Consider the following 11,811-nt stretch of genomic DNA (forward strand, 5'->3'; position numbering starts at 1 on the left):
GCCAATGGATCAATAGTAAACACGCCAACCTGAAAAAAGCCACATGCACCAATAACTGAAATATTAGTATGCATAGAACTCTGATGACGTGACCATTACCCAGGAAAGCTTTATTGATGACAACAATGACCACACATGTCTTGACTTATATTTAAGCCATCAGCACATGCTTCATAAAGGATGAGGCAAGCATTCAGACTGAACAACACACTAAGTCTTTTTGGTAGAACATCATATTGTGTGTAACAAAACTGTACTGTTTTCACAATCTTGCAAGTTATCTCTGCAGCCTTTTACACTTAAGAGAAAGGTACAAGGGATGCCTGATGTGAAATTATGGATGTGGCCTTCCATTGTCTTTTAGCTGTCATAAATAGTCAAATTACAGACTGATAGTGGTTAAAAGACAACCCCTTTTAGTATGGCAATAATAGAGTCCTCCTCATTCATCAGTGTGAAACAACAGAAATAGATGTAAAAACTACTGTCAATAAATGGAATTGCCTCCTTCCTACCATTGTCATCCATCCAACTAATCAATCAAAAACTGAGCTCAGTAAGTTGGTCGATAACTGCCATTTGGAGCAGAAGGAAATCTCAATATATAATATATGAATTTGGAATCTGTCCACTCTAGTGAAGACCTTTTAAAACAGTGACAAAAACGTTAGTGAATATGATGTTGTTGTTGTTGTGGTCTTCAGTCCTGGGACTGGTTTGATGCAGCTCTCCATGCTACTCTATCCTGTGCAACCTTCTTCATCTCCCAGTACCTACTGCAGCCTACTCCTTCTGAATCTGCTTAGTGTATTCATCTCTTGGTCTCCCTCTAAGATTTTTACCGTCCACACTGCCCTCCAATACTAAATTGGAGATCCCTTGATGACTCAGAACATGTCCTACCAACCGATCCCTTCTTCTAGTCATGCCACAAGCTCCTCTTCTCCCCAATGCTATTCAATACCTCCTCATTAGTTATGTGAAATCCCATCTAATCTTCAGCATTCTTCTGTAGCACCACATTTTGAAAGATTCTATTCTCTTCTTGTCTAAACTGTTTATCGTCCACGTTTCACTTCCATACATGGCTACACTCCATACAAATACTTTCAGAAACGACTTCCTGACACTTAAATCAATACTTGATGTTAACAAATTTCTCTTCTTCAGAAACGCTTTCCTTGCCATTGCCAGTCTACATTTTATATCCTCTCTACTTCGACCATCATCAGTTATTTTGCTCCCCAAATAGAAAAACTCCTTTACTACTTTAAGTGTCTCATTTCCTAGTCTAATTCCCTCAGCATCACCTGACTTAATTATACTAAATTCCAATATCCTCACTTTGATTTTGTTGATGTTCATATTATACCCTCCTTTCAAGACACTGTCCATTCTGTTCAACTGCTTTTCCAAGTCCTTTGCTGTGTCTGACAGAATTACAATGTCATCGGCAAACCTCAAAGTTTTTATTTCTTCTCCGTGGATTTTAATACCTACTCTGAACTTTTCTCTTGTTTCCTTTATTTATTATGGTGAATGTGATAGTGATACAATATGGTTGTGCACCCAGAAAGTTGTCACAAAAAATCCCAATTCTAATTATCAGTACCCAAAAGTAAGGCAGCATTATGTGATTGAGTAAAGTCCTCACAAGAAAAAGAATAGAAGTTATCTACAAAGATCTGTATTCTGAAATGTTCCACATCAATGAGGGTCTCCTTTCTGTGTGGCCACGGAAAAACAATGTATCTAACAATGCTTTATACTTTATTTTTTCTTGTAGAAAATGTGTCAAGTCTCAAGTTGCACAAGGCATATTTATAGGCATTTATATGTGCCCCACAACTATGCATGCACACAAGGAAGCACGCGCACACACACACACACACACACACACACACACACACACACACTCTGTTCTTTTGTTGCTGTATTGTTTGTATTCCATCAAGCAATTTCCCTCATTACATCAATTTATTATGTTTAATTTTTCTTCAGGGACTGTAGCAGTAGAATATATTTCTCAGCAGGCTGTCAGAAAGTGCCACTTTATTGAAAATTTGTATATGCAACCCCAATTCAGTTATACCAGTCACATTGAATAGAAACTCAGAGTAAAATATATATGTTTTGTTAGCCTGCTATGTTCATCACAATAAATATGTTTTTGTAGCCTAAGGTGATAACATAATATAGCAGTTACCTCATCTCAGGGGAAAGGAAAATTTGGTTCATAATTACTTACAGGTGGTTGACTGCCTTACACTTGACTTTAGTAAGAGACAACAGCCACTTTTCTTCTATAAACTAAAGCCAAGCATAGTTAAGATGTTCCAAGGACTACATCCAACAGAATTTGTTGATTATCATGATGAGAAGGAACTGGAGAGTCTTATCAGAGGTAAGATCTACTTCTGTTACTATTTGTAATGTTTCCAGTTCTCTGGTTAACAGTATTCCACACATGTGTTTGAACAGGATGTTAAGCACATGTAAATTGTTTACTTTAATTTTCTGCACTTTAAACATAGTTTTCCTTCCAATACTTGGGAGGTTGACTACAATGGTTTCCAACTGGGTGATTGGTATAAGAGTTCCCTACACCAGAACTAATGAACTAATTGCTTTTTGTAATATTTTCATGTTTTGTGTTTCTAACTGTTATAATTTTCTATGTCTGCAAGCACGAAAAAGGCTCAAATCTGCGAATTAAATTATTTTTTGTTTCCCAAGCCCACAATAAGTACCTGGATGCATGAAATGGTATTTCTGAACACAGTTTTGGCAGTAGTGGATGACTACCACAAACAAGCTTACAAGAAACCTCTCCTTTGCCAATTTCTTCTCAATCTCAGACTAGCACTTACCTAGTCCTCAATTATTTGCTGGATTTATTCCAATCTCTGTCTTACTCTACAGTTTTTGCCCTCTACAGCTCCCCCTACTACCATGGAAATCATTCCCTGATGTCTTAACAGATGTTCTATCATCCTGTCCCTTCTTGTCAGTGCTTTCCATACATTCCTTTCCTCTCAAATTCTGCACAGAACCTCATCATTCCTTACCTTATCAGTCCACCTAATTTTCAACATTCACCTGTACCACCACATCTCAAATGCTTTGATTCTCTTCTGTCCTGGTTTTCCCACAGTCCATGTTTCACTACCATACAATGCTGTGCTCCAAACGTACAGTCTTAGAAATTTCTTCTTCAAATTAAGGCCTGTGTTTGATACTAGTAGACTTCTCTTGGTCAGGAATGCCCTTTTTTCCATTGCTAGTCTGCTTTTGGTGTCCTCCTTGCTCCATCTGTCATTGGTTATTTTGCTGCCTAGGTAGTAGAATTCCGTAACTTCATATGCTTCATGACCAGCAATCCTGATGTTAACTTTCTTGGGGTTATCATTTCTGCTACCTCTTATTACTTTCATCTTTCTTCAGTTTACTCTCAGTCCACATTCTGTACTATTTAAACTATTCATTCCATTCAAAAGATCATGTTATTCTTTTTCAATTTCACTCATGGTAGCAATATCATCAGCAAATTGTATCACTGATATCCTTTTACCTTAAATTTTAATTCCACTCCTGAACCTTACTCTTATTTCCAACATTGTTTCTTTGATGTACAGATTGAACTGTAGGGGCAAAAGACTACATCCCTGTCTTACACCCATTTTTATCCCAGCACTTCATTCTTGGTTGTCCTCTCTTATTATTCCATCTTGGCTCTTTCACATATTGTGTATTATCTGTCTCTCTTTATAGCTTAACTCTATTTTTCTCAGAATTCTGAACATCTTGCACCATTTTACATTGTTGAACTTTTTTCCAGGTCAACATATCCTAAGAACATGTTTTGATTTTTCTTTAATCTTGCTTCCATTGTCAACCACAATGTCAGAATTCCCTTTCTGGTGCCTTTACCTTTCATAAAGCCAAACTGATAGTCATCTAAAACATCCTCAACTTTCTTTTCCATGCTTCTGTGTATTACTCCTGTTAGCAACTTGGTTGCATGAGGTAGTAAGCTAACTGTGCGATAATTCTCACACTTTTCAGCTCTTGCAGTCTTCGGAATTGTGTGGATGATATTTTTCCAAAGTCACGTGGTATGTCATCAGACTCATGTATTATACACACCACAGTGAACAGGTATTTTGTTGCCACTTCCCCCAATGATTTTATAAATTCTGATGGAATGTTGTCCATGCCTTCTGCCTTATTTGATCTTAAGTTCTCCAAAGCTCTCTTAAATTCTGATTCTAATCCTGGATCCCCTATCTCCTATCACATGAGACAAATCCTCCCACTCATAGAGGCCTTCAATGTACTCTTTCTGCCTATCTGCTCTCTCCTCTGTATTTAACAGTGGAGTTTCTGTTGCACTCTTAATGTTGCCACCCCTGTTTTTAATTACAACAAAGGCTGTTTTGACGTTCCTATATGCTGAGTCAGTTCTACTGACAATCATTTCTATTTTGATCTCTTCACATATTTCATGTAGCCACTTCATCTTAGTTTCCTTCCAGTTTCTATTTATTTCATTGCTCAGTGAGTTGTAATTTCTGTATTCCTGGAATACCCTGAATATTTTTGTATTTTCTTCTTTCATCAATCAACTGAAGTATTTCTTTCGTTATCCAAGGTTCCTTAGCAGTTACCTACTTTGTACCTATGTTTTTCTTTCGAACTTCTGTGACTGACCTTTTTAGAGATGTCCATTCCTCTTCAACTGTACTACCTACTGAACTGTTTCCTATTGCTGTATCAATAGCCTCAGAGAAATTTGAGCTTATCTCATCATTTCTTAGTACTTCCATATCCCACTTCTTTGCGTATTGATGCTTCCTTACTAATCTCTTAAACTTCAGTCTAATCTTCATCACTACTAAATTGTGATCAGAGTTAATATCTGCTCCTGGATATTCCTTACAATCCAGTATCTGATTTTAGAATCTCTGTTGGCCCATAATGTAATCTAACTCAAATCTTCCTGCATCACCTGGTCTTTTCCTAGTATATCCCCTCCTCTTGTGATACTTGAACACAGTATTCACCATTACTAGCTAAAATTTATAATAGAGCTCAATTAATCTTTCTCCTCACTCATTCTTTGTCTCAAGCCCATATTCTTCAGTAACCTTATCTTATACTCCTTCCCCTACAACTGCATTCCAGTCCCCCATGACAATTAGATTTAAATCTCCTTTTAAGTACTGTATTACAGGAATCCTCATGAACTTGAAAACAGTACTTGCTCAAGTGCAAATGTTTGAATATGAATCAGTATAATACTTTGACAAATGAGATTAGCAAAATGTGTGCTGAAACTTACTTTCTTCTGTAAAGCCGAAGTACACAACTATCTATAACTCCAACAGTGACAAATTCAATAGATAAACCAATGCTCTTAGTTCCTCAAAAAGAAAGCTGCATAGTATTTTCTCTGAATTGATTTGTCAACTCAACACTGTAGGTTTTTATGACCCCTTATGTTAAATTGGGACTTGTTCATTATTAATGAAGCAGTGATGTAATGCTCAGAGTACTTGGTACAAGCAGATGCTAGATGCTTCTCCTAACATTCTGCACCTGGTCTCAAACTTCCATTGTGACTGGCTTGGAAAACCTGTTACAAGATGCTGATACCTCTCACAAACTAACACCAGCCCATTGTGTTGAAAATGATGAACAAATACTGGTTTTAGACTTTTAGACTTTTAAATATACTTATAAGAGCAATCTGCATAATTTTGCAGAAGTAAGGCCAGCAACAAATTACATGTTATCAGTATAATGAAACAGTATACTCAGCTACTGTACCATTAATCTGTTATTGTCATAATTGCAGTAATGAACAGTTTATAAGGATGTTACAGTGAGATTTTATCAGTATCTTGTCATGCATTCTTTCTGGAAATTGCCTATCATTCTACTAACTACAAGGCTTGGCTTATGTGTATTATGAAATGAATGAAATCTCAATATATAAGATCTGAGTTTGTTACTCATCTAACCCATAAAGACCATTTAGAACAATGACATTGATGTTGGTGATTATGACAGTGGTACAATGTGATTGTACACCCAGAGAAGTTGTCATGAAAACCATGATTCTAATTGTCAGTACCTAAAAGTAATATGGCATCATGCGACTGATTAAAGTCCACACAAGAAAATGGAGAGAAGTTATCTAGAAAGATCTGTATTCTGAAATGTTCCACATCAATGAGGATCTCCTCAGTATGTGACCATGGAAAAACAGTGGGTCTAATCATACTTTTTGTTTTATGTTTTCTTATAGATAATTTGTCAATTTGGATTGGGGGTTGAATTGGGGGAGGAGACCAAACAGCAAGGTCATTGGCCTCATTAGATTAGGGTAGGATTAGGAAGAAAATCAGTCATGCCCTTTCAAAGGAACCATTATGGCATTTGACTGAAGCGATTAAGGGAAATCACATAAAACCTAAATCAGGATGGCCGGACATGGGATTGAACCGTCATTCTCCCGAATGCGAGTCCAGTGTGCTAACCACTGCACCACCTCACTTGATAATCTATCAAGTCTCCAGTTACTCAAGGTGTATTTGCAGGCATGTGTGTATGCGCCACGGGCATGCAGACACAAAAGCGCATGTGCATCTGCGCCCCCCCCCCTGCCCCCAACAAACACTCTGTCTGTCTCTCTCTCTCTCTCTCTCTCTCTCTCTCTCTCTCTCTCTCTCTCTGTTCTTTTGTTGCAGTATTATTTTTTGTATTCTATGAAGGAGTTTCCCTCATCATGTTAATTCCTTATGTGTACATTTTCATCGAGGATTGTAGCAGTATATTTATATATTTATCAGCAAGTAGTCAGGACTGTAGTAGTATATTTTTCAGCAACCTGTTATGAAGTGCCACTTTGATGCAAATATGTACATGTATCCCCAATTCAACTATCATGTGTCACATCAAATAGAAATTCACAGTAAAATATTTATGGTCAATTAGGTCTTGGTTTTTCCACTTGAAATGATAAGAAATTTTTGTGCTATGTGCTGCTTAATATGTTCATCACAATAAATATGAGGTCTATTCAAAAAATCCTGGAACATTCATAATTTTGCACCAGCGGTGTGTTGGAGCCATATGAGGTTGGCACTCCTGCACACACCTGTGTTTAATGTTAGCTGCTGGAATTTTCATTGTTGTATGTGTCAAATAGTATGTGAATTTTGAGATGGCAGAGTTTGAGAAGCATTGTGGCTGCATAAAATTTTGCATGAAACTCAAGAAAACTTTTACAGAGACACAACAAATGATGCAGAAAGGCTACAGCAATGAGTGCTTATGCTGAACTTGGTGTTAGGTATGGTTCACATGGTTTAAAAAATGGATGGAACTTAAAGATGACCCTCGTACAAGACACCCTTTGGCGTCTACCGATGATCCTCATGTCAGGAACATCAATGAAATTGTGCAGTCCAATCAAAGACTGACTTTCTGAGAGATTGCAGAAGAATGCAACATTTCAGTCAGATCATGTCATGAAATCCTGACACAGCTTCTTCGATTGCATCATGTTGCTGCCTAGTTCATCCCATGGCTCATTAATCAAGACAGGAAAGACCTTTGCCACACAATCTGTGAAGACCTTTTGGATTGCACAAATGAGAATGGGATTCCTTAAGAGAATCAAAACTGGTAATGAGATGTGGGCCTATCATTATGATGTGGAGACCAATGTTCAGTCTTCACAGTTGGATGGGAAACATTCTCCGAGACCATAGAAAACTCATCAGGTCAAGTCAAATGTCAAAGCAAGGCTGATAGTTTTCTTTCACTTTGAAATATTAGTTTATCATGAATTCATACTACAGGGAAAACTGCTAATTGGTGGTATTATCGGGATCTGTTGCAATGCCTACAAGAAAATGTGAGAAGAAACAGCCTGAAATGTGGTGAGATGATTTGCGGCTCTTGTATCATGAAAATTCACCCACACATTCATTATTGATGGTGCATGACTATTGCACAAAAAAACAAAATCACTGTGTTGTCTCATCCTCTGTACACTGTAGACCTAGCCCCTTCCAACCTTTTTTTTATTTCCAAAGTTGAAAACCCTGTTGAAAGGATAAAGACTTGCAATGATAGATGAGATAAAAGAAAATTCGCAAACGGCACTTCGTGCAGTCCAGCAAGAGAAATACCAAGACTGCTTCCAGAAGTGGAAACAGCATTGGAAATATTGTATCAATTGTGGTGGAGAGTATTTTGAAGGAGGCTATGCACGACAAATCAAAGGTAAGCAAATATAAATACTGTGGATAAAGATCCAGGATTTTCTGAATAGACCTCATATGTTGTTGTAGCCTAATGTGATAACATAATACATGAGTGACCTCGTCTCAGGAGGAAAGAGAATTTAGTTATTAATTACTTACAGGTGATTCCTTACATATGACTTCAGTAAATGACAACAACCACTTTCCTTCTGTAAACCAAAGATCAGCATAGTGAAAATGCTCCAAACAGAATTTGTTGTTTATCATGAGGAGAATGAACCAGAGATCCTTATCGGAGGTAAGATCTGCTTCCATTACTATTTGTAATTTTTTCATTTCTTTAACTGTTTGTCTCTGGTTAATAGCCTTCCACATATGTATAGGAACAGGATATTAAGCACATATAAATCGTTTACTCTAGTTTGCTATGCTTTAAACATAGTTTTTATTCCAGTATTTGGGAGGCTGACTGCAGTGATTTCTCACTGAGTGATGGGTGCAAGAGTTCCCTACACCAGGACTAATGTACTTACTGCTCAGGGGCCAGTTCTTCCTCTTTTTGTAATATTTCATGTTGTGTGTTTTTAACTGTTACAATTGATTTATTGGAGATCTGAAATATTTTCTGTGTCTGCAAATATGAAAAACCTCAGATCAGTGAATTAATTTATGTTCTGTTTCACAGCACACAAAAAGGACATGGCTACACAAAATGGTATTTCTGAACCCAGTTTTGTTAGCAGTGGATGATTGCTACAAAGAAGCCTACAACAATCATCACGAACTTGAAAATGGTGCTTCCTCAAGTGCAAATGATTAAATATGAATCAGTATAATACTTCAGCAAATGACATTAGCAAAATGTGTGCCATAACTGAAGACATATTTATATTAGTGCTAGTGCAATACATAGGAACTGATTTTCAACACAACTGAAGCAAGGACGAAAGATGTTATTTGGTGGTAGTATGTATGAAGCTGAAAACCAATCAATACATTTACTTTCTTCTGAAAAGCCTAAGGAAAAAACTATTTACAATTACCACAGTGGAAAAATCAGTAGATAAACTAAATGTGGTATACACTTAGTTTCCCCAAATATAAAGCTGCAGAGTATTTGATTTGAATTAATTTGTCAAATCAACACTGCAGATTTTTATGACCCCTTATTTTAATTTGGGACTGGTTCATTATTAATGAAACAGTGATGTAATACTCAAAGTACATGGAGCAAAAATCTCAATGGTACAAGCAGATCTAGATGCTTCTCCTAACATTTGGGTTCAAACTGAGCCTGCTCTCAAAGTATTATTGTGACTGGCTTGGAAAGCCAGTTACAAGATGGTGAAACCCCTCACAAGCCAAAATCAGCACATTAACCTCAAAATTATGAACAAATACTGGTTTAGAATTTTAGATATACCTACAACAGAAATCTGCATGTTCTGCAGAAGTAAATGCAGTAATGAACTGCTTGTTATGGATTTAATGAAACAGTATACTCAGATACTGTACCATTAACCTGATATTGTCATAACTACAACAATGAACAGTCTATAGGGACATTGCATGAGATTTTATCAGTATCTTGTCATGCATTCTTGCTGGAAGTTGCCTATTGTTCTACTAACTAAAAGGCTTGGATTGTGAGTATTATAAACAGATTCATGTGATCAGACATTGTGTGCTGAACAACAGTGGCCTTCTGTGAGGGAAAGTGAGTCCAAGACTTAGCATGTTCTTACTCTATACAAAGCAGTTGAGATGCAGAATTATCTCCTTTTCTGTTTAGTATATTCTGGTGATTATACACAACTTCCTCTTTAAGGCCGTTGGTGATTCATTTTATCAACAGTGTAACGTTTTTATCTGTGTATCCAGGGTTACTGCAGAAAACATAAAATTAACATTTCTTTTCCTTTCTCTGAGATATGTAGCCCTATTATTAACTAGCTTTCAAATTTACAATAGTTAACTTGGGACTATAGTTTTCGATAAGTAATATAATGATTTCATTTTGCTGCATTACTGATTATTTCAGTTGCCTCTCTCTTAAGTAACAGTGTAGGATGTATTTCAAATTGATTGTTCTTGCACTGTCATATTAACAAATCTCCTGTAAAATGTTTCTGATTTTGAAAAGATAGAGTGGTGGTGTATCGTCTACCACTGGAGAAAAGGAAGATCACTGCTTCAGAAGGCAAAGAGAGTTAGTATGCTGTGTAAGCTTGTAATGATTACATGAGTTATGTATTATGTACTCAGTAATAAATAGTGTGGAAAATGAATCTCCATAGTGTGTCACTATTCTGCTATCACACATCTGTTACCCCATTTCCCACAGGAGTGAGCCCAAACTTCCGTGTGGAGCCACGATTTTGCTTTTAAGTTGAAAATCTATTGCATTGGTTACACCATCGAGAATGCTGCTACTATAAATGGGACAATCTCACTGTTTCTTTGGCAGTGTCGACAATATCTCTCAACAAATTCTCATGAATTCCATGAATGATGAGTCTGCAAAATTGCTAAATATCTACTAAGGCTTGGACAATACGACAGTGCCAAACAATATAGTGATAATGCCTTCACTGTTCGCCACATCTTCAGACTAACCTTGAATCATCGCCGATGTCAAGCAATGAACTGTGCCATGATGAGTGTCGAATTTACCAAGTGACTTCATGATAAACATTCCAGATTTGACACTGAGTGAATCCAATCCAGGCACTTCAGACAAAAGTGCTGCAGAGAATCACATTAGACCACAAACAATCTGCGCATGTGGGGTGGTACACCCCACCAATTACAGCCACACCAGGTCTCCCTCTAGTCTAGCACCTCACAAAATTAAAGTGGCTAAAGCTGCAGTCTATGAACTTTTGTGAGCTGTCATATTCAGGCCGCCTCTGCCATTAAACCAGTTCATAAGAAGAGCAGTACTTGGCACCTATGTGGTGATTACTGCTGCCTCAACGCCCATACACTCATTGAATGCTGAAGTTGCATGATTTTTCTCACATCCTGACTGGGGAAAAAATTTTCAGTGTCGTTGAATGCAAATTCTGATGGCAGCAGAAGCCATACCAAAAACTGTGATAATCACACCATTTCGTCTCTCTGAGCGCCTCTATAAGCTGTGTGGACTAAAAAATGTGCCACAAACATGGCAAAGATTTATTAATGATGTCCTGCTCAATTTGCCCTTTTGTTATGCCTGTCTAGATGAAATCATAATCTTTCTGCAAAACGAGCAAGACCAAGATGACCCCCTGTGTATCATCCTTGATAAGCTGGCCTGTCACAGGGATGACAAGTGCCAACTTCGGCAACCCCACATGACCTTTGTCAGACACCACATTGATGCATCTGGGGTGTGTCCTACTGCTGAGAAAACTTAAGAAATACGCCTCCTCCCATTTCTTAACAACTACCAAGAGCTCCATAGGTTTTTGGGGGTCATAAATTTCTACAGGAACCAATTGCCACACACCACTGGACATTACTACCACTCACACAAACACTGCACTGCAGG

General features: G+C 37.4%; 1 protein-coding gene across 1 annotated transcript in view; it reads left to right on the forward strand.

Annotated features, from left to right (window-relative positions):
* The window catches only part of LOC126236075 (sodium-independent sulfate anion transporter-like), a 69,233-nt gene extending 60,020 nt beyond the window's left edge, over positions 1 to 9,213 (forward strand). The window contains exons 11-12 of the mRNA XM_049945135.1: positions 2,251 to 2,404; positions 8,962 to 9,213. Of these exons, the coding sequence (XP_049801092.1) occupies positions 2,251 to 2,404; positions 8,962 to 9,026 (219 nt within the window). The 3' untranslated portion in view covers positions 9,027 to 9,213. The remainder of the gene's footprint in view (positions 1 to 2,250; positions 2,405 to 8,961) is intronic.
* The last annotated feature ends 2,598 nt before the right edge of the window (positions 9,214 to 11,811 follow it).

This window comes from Schistocerca nitens, chromosome 2 (assembly GCF_023898315.1).
Source record: "Schistocerca nitens isolate TAMUIC-IGC-003100 chromosome 2, iqSchNite1.1, whole genome shotgun sequence".
Classification (NCBI taxonomy): domain Eukaryota; kingdom Metazoa; phylum Arthropoda; class Insecta; order Orthoptera; family Acrididae; genus Schistocerca; species Schistocerca nitens.